Consider the following 13163-nt stretch of genomic DNA (forward strand, 5'->3'; position numbering starts at 1 on the left):
GTTGAAACGTTTCCTTGAAAATTTCTCAGTTTTATGAAAAATTTTATGTTGCATTGTTGTTCTTGAAAATCGCACGCTTCAAAAATCGCCACTAACACTTAAACAAATAGATATCGACAATCCAAGACCAGAGGAGGTTATGCGCAACGCAATGCTGCCAACCGCATATCACTAAATATCTCCATTAGCGCGTAAATCAAAAAGTTCGATTATTTTCTGAATAGACCTCGTAATTTTGTTCTATTGATATTTATTTATTCCATTCGAAGGAAGCTGTCTCAGGAAGCAATCCTAAGTAAAATGTGGAAATAGTTAAATTTTTCTATAGCGGCTATTTTTACGTGTTGGTCAAGGATAATTGTAGAACAATAAAAATATGATATTTTTATGAAAATTTACTTTATTTAACAATTACACTATGCCAGGTATGTGGTTTTTATGTTAATAAATATCTATACTACCATTATTATTATTTTTAAGGGCGACATATTCTTTAAATAGTGTTTTCCGCAAAGACAAATAATTTCAAACATTTAATAACTGAATAATCTAAAGCTTATCAAATAATAGGAATGTTATGTCATGCCACCCGAGTATTTTCAAAGACGCCGCAGTAAAGCAAATAAACAGGTGCAAATTACGATGAAACCATCAAGGTTTTAGGTACTGAAATCTACGGAAATACTAACTGTTTTATATATAACTCCACATGTAAATATTCTTATAACATTTACTTGCCTAGTCCTACACATAAAATTGTTTACTTTTATTTATAAGTACGTCAAAATAATTCTTAAAATGTGGGGTTAGAATAACAGCACACGCATGTTTTACTAACGCTTTTTTTAGTTATTATTTTATTTGAGAAAATTTAAATGGTAACAATGAATAAACAGAACATCAAGGATTTTATTTTTGTGGTTACTTTTGTTCTACACGTTTTACTTTTCAAGATTACAGTACCTAAAAACGCCAGAAATTTCACTATTTCTCGGTCAGGGATATGGTCACCTTAAATAATAATTGTTATTAATTCTAATTCTAGTTTGCATGCTTACATTTTTGGTATCAAAATCAAGCATTGTTTGACTTCATCTGATAGGATATCTTTTAGGAACCAGGTTTTTGATTTTTTTTTAAATTATCTTAATATCTTTATAATAAAGTAATATATTAGACATTTCTAATAATTTTTCCGTGTCTCATTGTTTTTCATAACCAGCTGTTCTTTGATTTTACTAAATTAAAAGTAGGTAAAATGTTATCTATGTCTGTTACGCAAAATATGTAAATATAATATAACCAAAAATAACATAAAAACAAACGATGAAATTTTATAGTTTTATGGTAATTTAAGCAAATAATAATATTTTTCAGTTATTCTTTAGCTTATTCGAGATTGTTGTTCAAATAGGTGTTTAACAAATAAAAGTTGTGCTAGGAATTTTCAAAAGTCTTATGTAAAGGGAAATTATTAGGTAAAAATAATTTACTACACGTGTTTTGAGCTGAATACAAATTATTATGAGTGAAAAACAGTATTACAAGTCTTTATTTTTAGTATAAAGTATGATGAAAATATGAACGTGAAAGGTTATTGACTCTAAATGATGTTAAATTGTTCTACGGCTAAAGAAGTAGATACAGGATATTCCAAAATAAACCCATCATATTTTATTATTTGGGTTACCAACGTAACAATTAAACAGTATTTTTTAAATTTCAAGTCGGAGATGTTCCGATTTGGAAATGATTTTTTCTACCCATACATAATTTTATGTTCCTCGTAATTTAAAATGAACTCATGCATTATATTCAAAATTGCCGCTGTCACAGAGAAGATGACCTTTGTCAAATAAAATGTTATCAATAGTACCTATATCAATCAATCAGTTATCAATAGTACCTAGATATTTAAATACGTATAGAAGTATTCAAATAATAATAATCAATTCTCTGCTTTTGGTCCAGACAAAAATTCTGGTAAATTTTCTTGTGATCTCAAATAAATGCATAAAAAACAATTGAAAGGTATGGAAAAATATTATCCATTATGAAAGACCAGAAAAAAATATTAAGTTAACAAAAATTTGACATTTCCATTTGCGTCTTTTAAGTACTAAATGACAATAAGCCTTATTCATTTACTTATTTTTTTATTTTACTAAAATATGGAGAAGTATTTAAACAAACACACAAATAATTTTACTCAGTACTTGCAATTTTATCCAATCAAAGTTTATGTTCATATACAAAAAAATAATTCTTTGAGATGAATTTTGTAATAAATATTGTATCTTGTAAACGATTAAATTAAGAACATACAGGCTGATTCAAAATTCAGTACAAAGAATTTAGTGGCGCATTTTTGAGGTCAAAATAAGAATTTTTTCCCTATAAACGTGGATCCACAAATGCTTAATTTTCGATATACCATGTATAGTTACTACTATAAAGTTTTTTTTTGTCGATTTTTTAGGTATAATTTCCAAAGAAATTTGAATGTACTCATAAAACTTTGGGTGCGGGGATTTTTTAGAAGACAAAAATTTAAATATGTCATTGATTTTAACAATGCTTCTAGAGGGCGACACATATAAGAGTATGCTTGAATTAAATTGGCCCTAACTTTTTTGCTACATTGACGTTTCGTATTAGTGCATTTATTCCCCTATCAATATTAAGCAAAAAATGTATACTTGATCAAAATCTCTTAGTTAGATCAACAGTTTCCGAGATACTGGCTGATGAAGAGTTAAATGTACACCATATTTTCAAATTTTATAACTATTTACGGAGAAAAATTTAAAAATTTATTTTGGACTCACGTTTATAAGCAAAAAAGTCTTATTTTGACCTCAAATATTCGCCCCTAAATCCTTTATACTGAATTTTCAATCAGTCCGTATATACAAGGTGTTTGTAAATAAGTGAGAAATATTTTAGGGGGTAGTTGCCGAAGTTATTTTGTGAAAAAAAGTTGATATAAACGAAGGTTGAAATATGCTTCGTTTCCGAGGTACCTACAGAGTGTTTGAATTTTAATTTTTTTTTATTTCTATTAATTATTTCAAACAGTTTTACAGATATTTACTCGAAATTTGATGGTTGTATTTTATTCGCCAATATTGAGAGCAACCTACTAGATAATGCATCAATAGAAATTAAAAATACACAACTTGTAATAAAATATGTTTTTTTTTCTGAAAAACGGTTCATCCTACGAAAAAAAATGAAAGGGTCAATTTCATTCAGAATTGATGGCAGAAATCTAAAAAATGGGAAAAAGTCAGTGGAGTACCATTTTTTTATTAAAAAAGATTGTGGCATTCTCGCATGAAATCCACTGGTGCAAGTAAAAATATTCGGATCATCCCAAAAAATGCACATTTATCCAAAGCGTTTTCCAAATTTCGAGTCAATATTTTTAAAACTCTGAAATAATTAATAAAAATAAATAAAAAATTAAAATTTAAACACTATCTCGGAAACGAAGCATATTTCGACCTACGTTTATTAGAACTTTTCTTCACAAAAGGACATCGGTAACCACCCCCTAAAATATTTCGCACTTATTTACAAACACCCTGTATACCATTAAAACTGAAAATAAGCAGAATCTTCAACAATCTAAAAATATGCAAAGTATTCCATTAAAAAAAAGTAACTGGTTTATCCTTTTGAGAACACCCTGTCAAATGCTTCATATCTTTAATGAACTACTAAATAGTTAATAGGTACCTATTTTTATATTATAAATTTTTTTCCTTAAATGGTATTTAACAAAATTGTGTTACTGATTATAAATTAATTAATTAATTAATTAATTATAATTTTTTATACAAATGTTCTAGTTCTTACAATCATGCGTTCGCATGCAAAACTAACACATTTAGTAGCAGTAACTTACAATGTAATGCAAACTACGTGGGATGAAATGTCTCTGTACCAAGACCCACTTCTGCTTTTTTATATAAGATAATAACCGAACACTATCGTAAATAAGTTAAAAAAAAACTAGAATATGTGTCAAAGAAACACGTCACCTGCTGTAGCCCCGTGGAAGAACCACCCCAGTTGCACTCCAACTGTAAGCCGAACTGGGGGTTGTTAGGAACGTAACTAGTATCCATGATGAACGGGATGCTGCCAGGGAGGTCCAATCCTGCGCACCTGAAATCCAAAAAACACTTAAAAATCGTGTCCTGAATTGGTGAAAGAAGTCGGATTAGTAAATAGCTTTTTTGTTACGGATTCTGCGGATCGATTACTTTTTAATTAGCAAAATTCGAAAATTTTCAGAGTAGGTTAATTAAATACATGTTTCTTTGTTTATTCCTTCTGTTGTATCAGCGTGTTGTATTATTTTCTAGTTTATTTATGATTTGTAAATGTAAGAGAAATAAAAACAACTTTCAATACTAAAAATATTCTAAAAATAATGTGGAAAAGAAAGACATTGGCGGAAAATTTCAAGGCACGCTTCTGCCGCGGTAAATTGTTACAGTAGTTTCGATAACGGAACTTTATTGGCTTATTCTTTTCTTGGAATTTTATTTGAACAAATATTGTACGGACTGTAGTTATTGGGAAGATGTTTATGTTTAATATATTGTAGTAAGCTATAGTAATCGTAAATATAAATGTTGAGTAAGAAAATGAGTGTTAAATTTTATTATTTTCATCTTCACTTGTGAATTAACTACCATTTTGCTCAAAAGTGGTTAAATAATTTTTCCTTTTTTCGGAATTAAGATAACTAATTGTTTATATCATTATAACGCACACGTTAATGTTATTAAAGTATTATAGAAAAATAGGTTATCATTTTTTTTTCTTTTGTAAAATCACATTTAATGATGTTAATGTTACTTTTTAATTTTGCTCATGTAACTTGACATTGAGAAATTTTGCCCCATCAAATTTGTTTCTATAAAATGTCGTAAAGATAATGCGCAATAAAAGATTGTGTTAAATTTTACACTAAAATAACACAGACTGTTTATCCACACTCGTGAGTTTAACAGAAGCTTTGCTCATATGTCATAATGGCATTATTTCGGTTGTTAATTTTACTCGCGCGAATGTATAATTTCACATTCAGGAATTTTAACAGCATCATGTTTTTTCTAATTTTTTATTGTGTGAATCATGATGGTCTTTATTTGATTTTCACAAAAAAAAAAACATGGGAGTAATTACTTAGTTTCAAAACAGAAGGAATAGAAAAACAAGAAAACAAACTTACGGAATGAAATTTAAATTACAGTGATCTGCACTCTGCTGATCCATTTAACTGCGATTAATTATAAAGGGATGAGATAAGCATATGAAATAATAACATAAATTAGGCATGTCGAATTACGCTGCACTATATTCATTTCATTTTGTTTTTTCTAGAGAAAAACTTTGTAGTGTACTTTGAAATTATTTGTACTTTAACAACACAGGCACACAAAAAAAAGTCCAAACCCAATAGACCCACATTTCATTTCCAAAGAAGGCGCTGAACACAATGTCTTTAATAAAATTTACCTCGATATTTCTCAGGAAATCCAATATTTGGGTGAAAACTGGCCAAAATACTACGAAGTACTATTGGAACAAAATTTAGGAAGAAATTTGACCCATATTTGGGCTTGTTTTAAACCAAACAGTGGTTTTTCTGAGAAATATTGAAGTCATGGGTAAATTTTACCAATGGTATCGCGTTCAGCGCCTTAAAATACTACGAAAATGATACATTTAGATAAAATTTAGGAAAAAGTTTTGACCCATATTTGGGCGTTTTTACCCAAAAATTTCAGTTTTCTCCGAAATTCATCGGCAAGTCATGAATGTTGACTACAGGATCGTTTTCAGCATATCGAATTCCTTCGAAAATGATATGTAAGTCTTTTCTGTTTGGACAATTTTTTGTATGTGTGTAATTTAAGAAAATTGGGTACATTATTATGCACTTTAGAAAGAATGTATTTAGAGAAATAGTAGAAAAAATATATTTCACATTTAACAGTGGTGTGGTGTGGGAAAATTATTCATCATTTCTATCTAGTAATGAATATACTCTTGTGTTTATTTTTAAGTAGCTTTTCTAAAAATAAATATTCTGCATTTCTTTAGTAATAATAATAATAATATGAGATAATTGGACATGCAAAAGTGAGCGGTTTTTCATATTTAGCCAACTGTTTTCTTGTAACATGCTACCAAAAATGAACTGGACTGAATGATTTTTTAAATGGAATATCCTATATATTATTTTATATTTAATTAGAACACTCTTTTAGGGTCAAGTTATTAAAGTTAGTTTAACTTACAGTTAACTAACTATAAGCTTAGAATGTGATTTGTTCCAATCAAAAAGTACCGACACCGACACATTTTAATCTTCCAGTTAGTTAACTGTAAGATAAACTTGCTTTAATAATTTGGCCCTTAGGATGACAATGATGAAAGGTTTAATGATTCTACCTTTGGTAAGGAAGATATGACAGACCATATTACACTAATGAAATGTTCTAATAGAAATGCAGGGTGTATCTAAATAACTCCGAAACAATGTAAGAGGCGCTTCTCTGATGGAAATTTATAGGGGTCTTTGGTATAAAATTTTTTGAAAAAACTCTTTCCTGAAAAGTTACGCCCCTCTAAAAATTTCAAAAAAAAATTGTTTTTCTTCTTTATCTTCCATGTGCTAAATACCAAACTTGGTGAACATTATCTGTCAAAAAAACTACACTTTCTGAAATTTGTTCAACCCTGAAGTATTTTTGTAAGGGGTTGAAATAATCAACCACTATGATATTTTTTCTTATAATTTTATTTCGATAAAATTTTTTTCTTTTAAAAAATGTTTTTTCAAATTTATTATTATATTCCTTATCACGAAAGCTAGTCATTAAACCACAAATCAATGTAATCCTGAAAATAGATTTTATTCAAATATAAAATAATATAAAGGATATTCAATTTAGAAAAGAATACATTTGTATTTATCATGTTTCTTTAAGACACAGTTCTTTATCTTCGACATAAAAAAATATGAATAAATTAAAATTAATGGTAATTATAACGAAAAGGGAAGCTGCCTGATGAAACAATCCCAAGTAAAATGGGAAAACAAAAAGATCTCTTTGTAGCAGCTGTCTTTGCTCTACCAAACTTTGTCAAAAGTGAAATCAAGAATATAAGATGTTTCTCTGAATAATTGCATTATTTGAGAACATAAACATATCAAGTATATTGTTTTTCTATTAATATTATTTAAACATTTCATTTTATTTTGGATAATTATTTTTTACTAACTGTTTAATGACTATTAGGGTGAAGTAATCCAATAATAGTTGGGGCAAAAAATAGCCTCTTAATTCTTATTTTATTCCCATTATTTACTATAGTAGGATCGTATTCGATGCAAAGTAGAGCAAAAAGTTGTCGGTCTTTTGTCAAAGGAAAATCGTGTCATCATTTTTAGGAGGCGTAAGGTGAACCATTTCAAATTTAAAATGAAATTCAATGTTAAATCTGAAATACCGCTGCATACGTGTTCTGGTAGTAGCTGTAGTCGCCCCGGTGCATAGAGTGTACAAAGTGATCGGTTATACGTCAAATACTAACCTGGCGAGCTTGATCGTAAAACAGAGAGAGCTTCCAAAAAACAAGTAAACAACAGTGGCGCGTACAGAGGTAAAATGTTGTACATATGTGGAAATTAAAAAATAAATTGGATTTATAATAAATTACATTTAAAATAAACAATTTATGAAAATAAAGGAATTTTTGTAGGAACAAGGATGCCAGAAGTGAACTGATCCCTTCGTCCCCCTTCATAATGTATAAAGAAATTATTCAATTTCTAAAACCCTTAAAAGCGTATGGCACTGGATCCCTTGACAGGCAATGATTTATTACTTTGCATCGAATATGATTCTACTATACGGTATTTGTCAATTTATTTTTTTAGCTTCTCCCTGTTTACCAACAAAACTTGTAGTATGTATATTACAGCTATTTTCTCATTATTCTTAAAATTACCATGCCGAAACAATTATTAAAGCAATACTTGCATATAATTCCTTGACCGTATAAAATAAATGTTCAGAAAGCGGAATTCTAATCAGGACATTATGAGAAGGCAGGCTCACATCCTCCTGAAATGAGTGGTGGCAACTCGTATTTCAGCCTGCGGTTTCCATGGCTACCGGTTAATAACGAACTGAAATGGTATGGCTTCCACGCCGCCACCAATATTCCTGTGTAGGAAATATTTTCAGGAAACAAATTTGGAGCTTCCTATTATCATGTTTCAGAAATCGTGACGGCATTCGATGCAACCACGGGAGAATGTTCGGTTACAGCTGAACGGGAAAATAAAAGTGTACTATTTTTATACCCGGAAGAAGCTATCAGGAGTAAATGGGAGTATTATAAGAAATAAACAAATATAACACATAAAGTATAAAAAGTGTAAAATCTAACTACACTGATTTCAATGTCAAATTGCGATAGGATTTGTTTGAATTATAGCTTAATACCTTAATAGAGAGTAAAAAAAAAGTGAGAGCTAATAATAAAATATGTATATGTATTTATGAAAGAAATATTTTTTCATTCTATCAATAACTTAAAAAAAGTGTTTGTTTAATAAATGTTATCCTAACGTATATGTTATTTAGCATATTTCTTTTATTTGTCTGTTATTGTTTATACTTCAGCTCAATTTTGTGTAGTACTTGAGTTTTTATATTTAATGTTAGTTTTCTTTCTTTGCAGTTTCTCTTAAATTAACGGAGAGTCACTTTACTCCGCCCTGTGGATGTAAAATCTTTTAAAGTTGTTTTTACTAACGTTCATTTCGTTTTTACTTCCTCGAAATTTAATAAAGAGCCAAAATAATCCAAGCTAGATATTTAAAATTTTTGGTAGTAGCGCTTAGTCCGTTTGTAGTTCCTTGAAATCGAATGTAGTAGAGTCGCTATATTCCATCCATCTAAAATCATTTGTAGTTACTTTCAATCTTCTTGTTTTGCAGTTCTTCAATTTAACGTAGAGTGACTATAATACTAATGAACTACTGTTTATTTTGTTTGTAGTGTCTCCGAAACTGTCAAAGAACATTTGTAGTTGTTTGTAGTACGATATTTTTATTGGTTCAATAACTATTTTAGAAACATATTCAACATTTTTTTAATACGGTTTGTAAAATTTTAACCACAGGTATTTTAGATGATTAGTACAACTTTTTGAAAATTTTCCGATAATATTTTTTGATTTATTAAATATCAAATTTGATGTATCTGGTAACACTGCTTCCAAGAAAGTGAGTGAATTTTTAAGCATAAACTGAATCTAATATGCTGAGGTAATATTGAGTTAAATCGAACAAAAACCAAAAATGTTATTGGGAAATTCTAGGGAAATCTTTCTCAAAATCTTTCCAAAGAACTAATCGAAGTAAATTAGCAATTAAAATGGCAAATAGGAAAAATAATTTATAAAGTTTTAAAAATTTGGGTGCAGACTTTTAATAGACATCTAAATACAGATAAAAAGAGTTCCCACCTATCCGGGGGGTGCTTCATCCCCTTTTGCTTCAGAAACCACCCTCTAATGTGACCTGTGCGCCAGTTTTTTAATTTTTATCATAAACTGCTGCTTTGACGTGGAAAATGAATAGGACCTAAAACATTCTGCATCATTTGTGTCCTATACATTTTTTAGTATATCCAGCCTTAATCTCACAATGACGTTTGAAATAGGTTAATACTGGTAAAGATAAGACAAATTCCTTAAAATTGCGATGGGTTTTGAGAAAAATTAATATGGGTGCTTAAAACTAAACAGCGGATTTTGGACTAAATAACAAAATAACATAACAAGATAAAGCTAATAGCTTTCCGATAAATTATTAATATAATCCTTTTCGTTTTTTAATATTTAATGTAGGTAAATTGTTTCCATAAAACGTAAAACATATCTTTAAACATGTTTAGTATGTATAGCATATAGTTCTCTCGATTTACAGAATTCTGAAGTTCTTCATAACTGTAAAAGAAATATATTATTTGCTTCAGTGAATGTGATACTACGTCAGCATTTTTTGGCAAAGGAAAAGCACAAACTGTAAATTTAATAAATACTAGAAGGGACTTAGACGATGCTTTGCATATATTTAACAATCCGTCATCGATCAAACCAGACATTGTCCGAGCTGGAGAGAAAATCACACTAGTTTTATACAAGGCACCTCGAACTGTCACATCATTAAATCAATTTAGATTCATTTCATTTAACAAATTTGTTGGTCAATCTAATCACGCAGTGATATTATCAAGACTATCACCTACATGTGCTGCTTTAGAACAACATTCGTATCGCGTTTTTCAACAAATTCATTCGTGGCGTGGAGAAAATTTGAAGCCTAATGAATGGGGATGAAAAACAATTAGCCAAATTTTGGTGCCAATTCCTACAATTGAGATACCAGTTCCTACTTCTATTCTTCAATTAATATCATGCCGTTGTAAAAAGGATTGCGGAAAACGATGAGGTTGTTTTAAGGTTGGATTAAAATGTTCAATAATGTGCTCCAATTGTCATGGTAAAGGATATCTTAATTCAGTGATAGAGGAAGAATTAACTGAAGATAATTCAATTAATGAATAAACAGCAGTTAGTTTTTAGTGGATTATGCCTCCAGGAAAAACTACTTACAAAAAAAACGCCCCGAGAACTCTACCTCAGCGGTAGTGTGGAAACGGGCTTGAATATAAAAGACGTAGTATCTAGTAATAATAAAATTTTCCGTAGTCATATTTTTTGTCCTTATAGCCAGGTTTGTGTAGAAAAATCTGCTTTGTATGTATTTTTCTATGGCCAATGTATTTCAAGATATTTGTCACTTTTTGCCTAACTGTAGCAACATAACCTAATTTTTCAAACCATATTTGTGAGAGATAGGATTAACGATAGAAAAAAGTTTACAGGGCATAAATGATGTAGAACTTTATGCCGAATATTTTAGGTCCTATTCATTTTCCTCATCAGAGCAGCAGTTTTTGAGAAAAAAAACTGGCGCGAAGTCATATTAGAGGGTGGTTTCTGAAGCAAAAGAGGAAGAAGCACCCTCTGGATAGGTGGGAACTCTGTTGATCTGTATTTGCATGTACGTAAGGAGTTCGCACCCAAATTTTAAAAACTTTATAAATTATTTCTCCTAAAAAACCTAATTTAGTTCGACTAAACGAACACAGTCCTACCTTCTAAATAATTTGTTTGAACAATTTTAGAATAAGAAATTGATTTAATTTTGAAATAAGTCGAAAGCTCAACATTGTACATATGAATTTTTCTTCATGTTGAAAAATAAATAATAAAATTTAATAGTAATTAAAATATGCATTTCAATAGTTTGTATTACTCAGAAAACACCATCTACGTAAGTAGGTGTATTTGACAACTCCTAAATCAGCATATTTTAAAATAATATTATTTTTGAAGACGTAAATATATACGTTCCATTTTAAAAATGTTTCCTTTTGCCAGTCTCAAGATTTTGAAACAGTGCATTGTGGATAATTTATTACATTCGATACTACGTACATTTTTCAGAAAAGAACGTGTTAGTTATTTCAAAGTACAACGATGAATTTTCGTTATTAATAATAAAATTATAGATAGATGCCTACCAGTGCACAAAATCATAAAATATTAAACTCAATTCCTGTTAGCATTGGCGCCTCCGTCATTTTTCTCAAAGTGTAGTCTTTATGAAAGAACTTATATAAAATGACAATCCATAATGTACATCCAAAACTAAATACTTTTAAAATATACAAAGATAATCAAATTGCTTTAAGCTGAAATAAATTGCTTAAATGCTTATTTAGAACAATTCTTGGTTAATTTCTATTTATAAACTAGGATTAGATTTAACAGAAAATACATTTACGGAACAAATAAGAAATATTCTTGACGTTGAAGGATCTTTTTAGAATAGTTATTTTGAAACTCTAAGAAATGGTTATTTTAAAATAAAATTTTAAAACTGGAAGAAAATTAAGGGATCAAAAAAACTTTTCGAAAGGCCGTATCTCAGTGAAAAATTGTCGTGTCGAGATAAAAAAAAGCATTGAAGCTTTTGTAGCTTTATGTTTCTACTTTCAAGATTGAAAATTTTTTTGGGCTGGGGTTGTCGAGCAATCAAAAGAAATACCTCGAAAAAAATTGAGGGTTGCTTTCGGTGTGCAGCAAAATGACTCTTTCTCAACGGTAAATAAAAATATTTTTTATTGAAAACAAAATGCAGTGAAAAGAAATGTTGTCGGGGCATTCGTTGGAGAGTCCTCTTGTGGAGTCGTCCACAGGTATATGTATTCAGTCCCTGGCGCCAATCTGCCGTGGTCCTTTTTCGGGAACCATAGTGTGTGTCTCGCGATGCAATTTTTTTAAGACTGTCCACGGACTCAGGAAATTTTTTTCGAACGCAATCAATGCACGGGTCAGTTAATTTGTTTATTCAGCTTCAATTTGCTTTTTGAAAGACCGACCTTTTCCGAACGACTCTCGGTTGCCGATCGATGGTTTAATGAAAAATTACACTTTTGTCTGTATTCATTGATATCTCAACAACAAATTATTGCACAGTATATCCAATGGCGGTTTTGAAAATTTGAATAAACTCTCTACAAGAGCCTATCATGGTTTTTGAAGAAACAATTATTTTTTAATTTCCTTGACATTAGTTTGAAAATATTGCAAAAAAAATAGTTTTTACGGTTTTTCAGAGAATCTACGGCTAATTTACAAATATTGATGAAATAAAAAACTAACAATTTTTACAGCTCAATTATGGAGCTACGGGGTTATGGGGTTATGGGGTTATGGTGCAATAAGATCAAGAATTTAAATATGTTTCCAACCACTAACTATTCAAATTTCTAGATCAGTGTCTTGATGGGCAATATACGAACTGATCCGGGAATTCTGACTCCAGATTCGGATTTAGCGGATCCAAGTACTATAGGATACACTGATGTGGTCAGGTTCTTTTGTGTCCCTATGCTATCATTCATTAGTAAAGTTCGGGGTTTTCGTCGGCTAGTCATACGCGTTTCGTCATAAACAAATAAATAAACAGGTGGATAAATAAAAATAAATTT

At 29.8% G+C, this 13163-nt stretch overlaps 1 protein-coding gene across 1 annotated transcript in view; it reads right to left on the reverse strand.

Annotated features, from left to right (window-relative positions):
• LOC108911355 (protein glass-like) overlaps positions 1–4133 on the reverse strand; it is a 40612-nt gene extending 36479 nt beyond the window's left edge. Inside the window, exon 1 of the mRNA XM_018716269.1 lies at positions 4047–4133. Coding sequence (XP_018571785.1) covers positions 4047–4133 — 87 coding nt within the window. The remainder of the gene's footprint in view (positions 1–4046) is intronic.
• Between the last annotated feature and the right edge of the window lie 9030 nt (positions 4134–13163).

This window comes from Anoplophora glabripennis, unplaced genomic scaffold (assembly GCF_000390285.2).
Source record: "Anoplophora glabripennis isolate ALB-LARVAE unplaced genomic scaffold, Agla_2.0 scaffold460, whole genome shotgun sequence".
NCBI lineage: Eukaryota > Metazoa > Arthropoda > Insecta > Coleoptera > Cerambycidae > Anoplophora > Anoplophora glabripennis.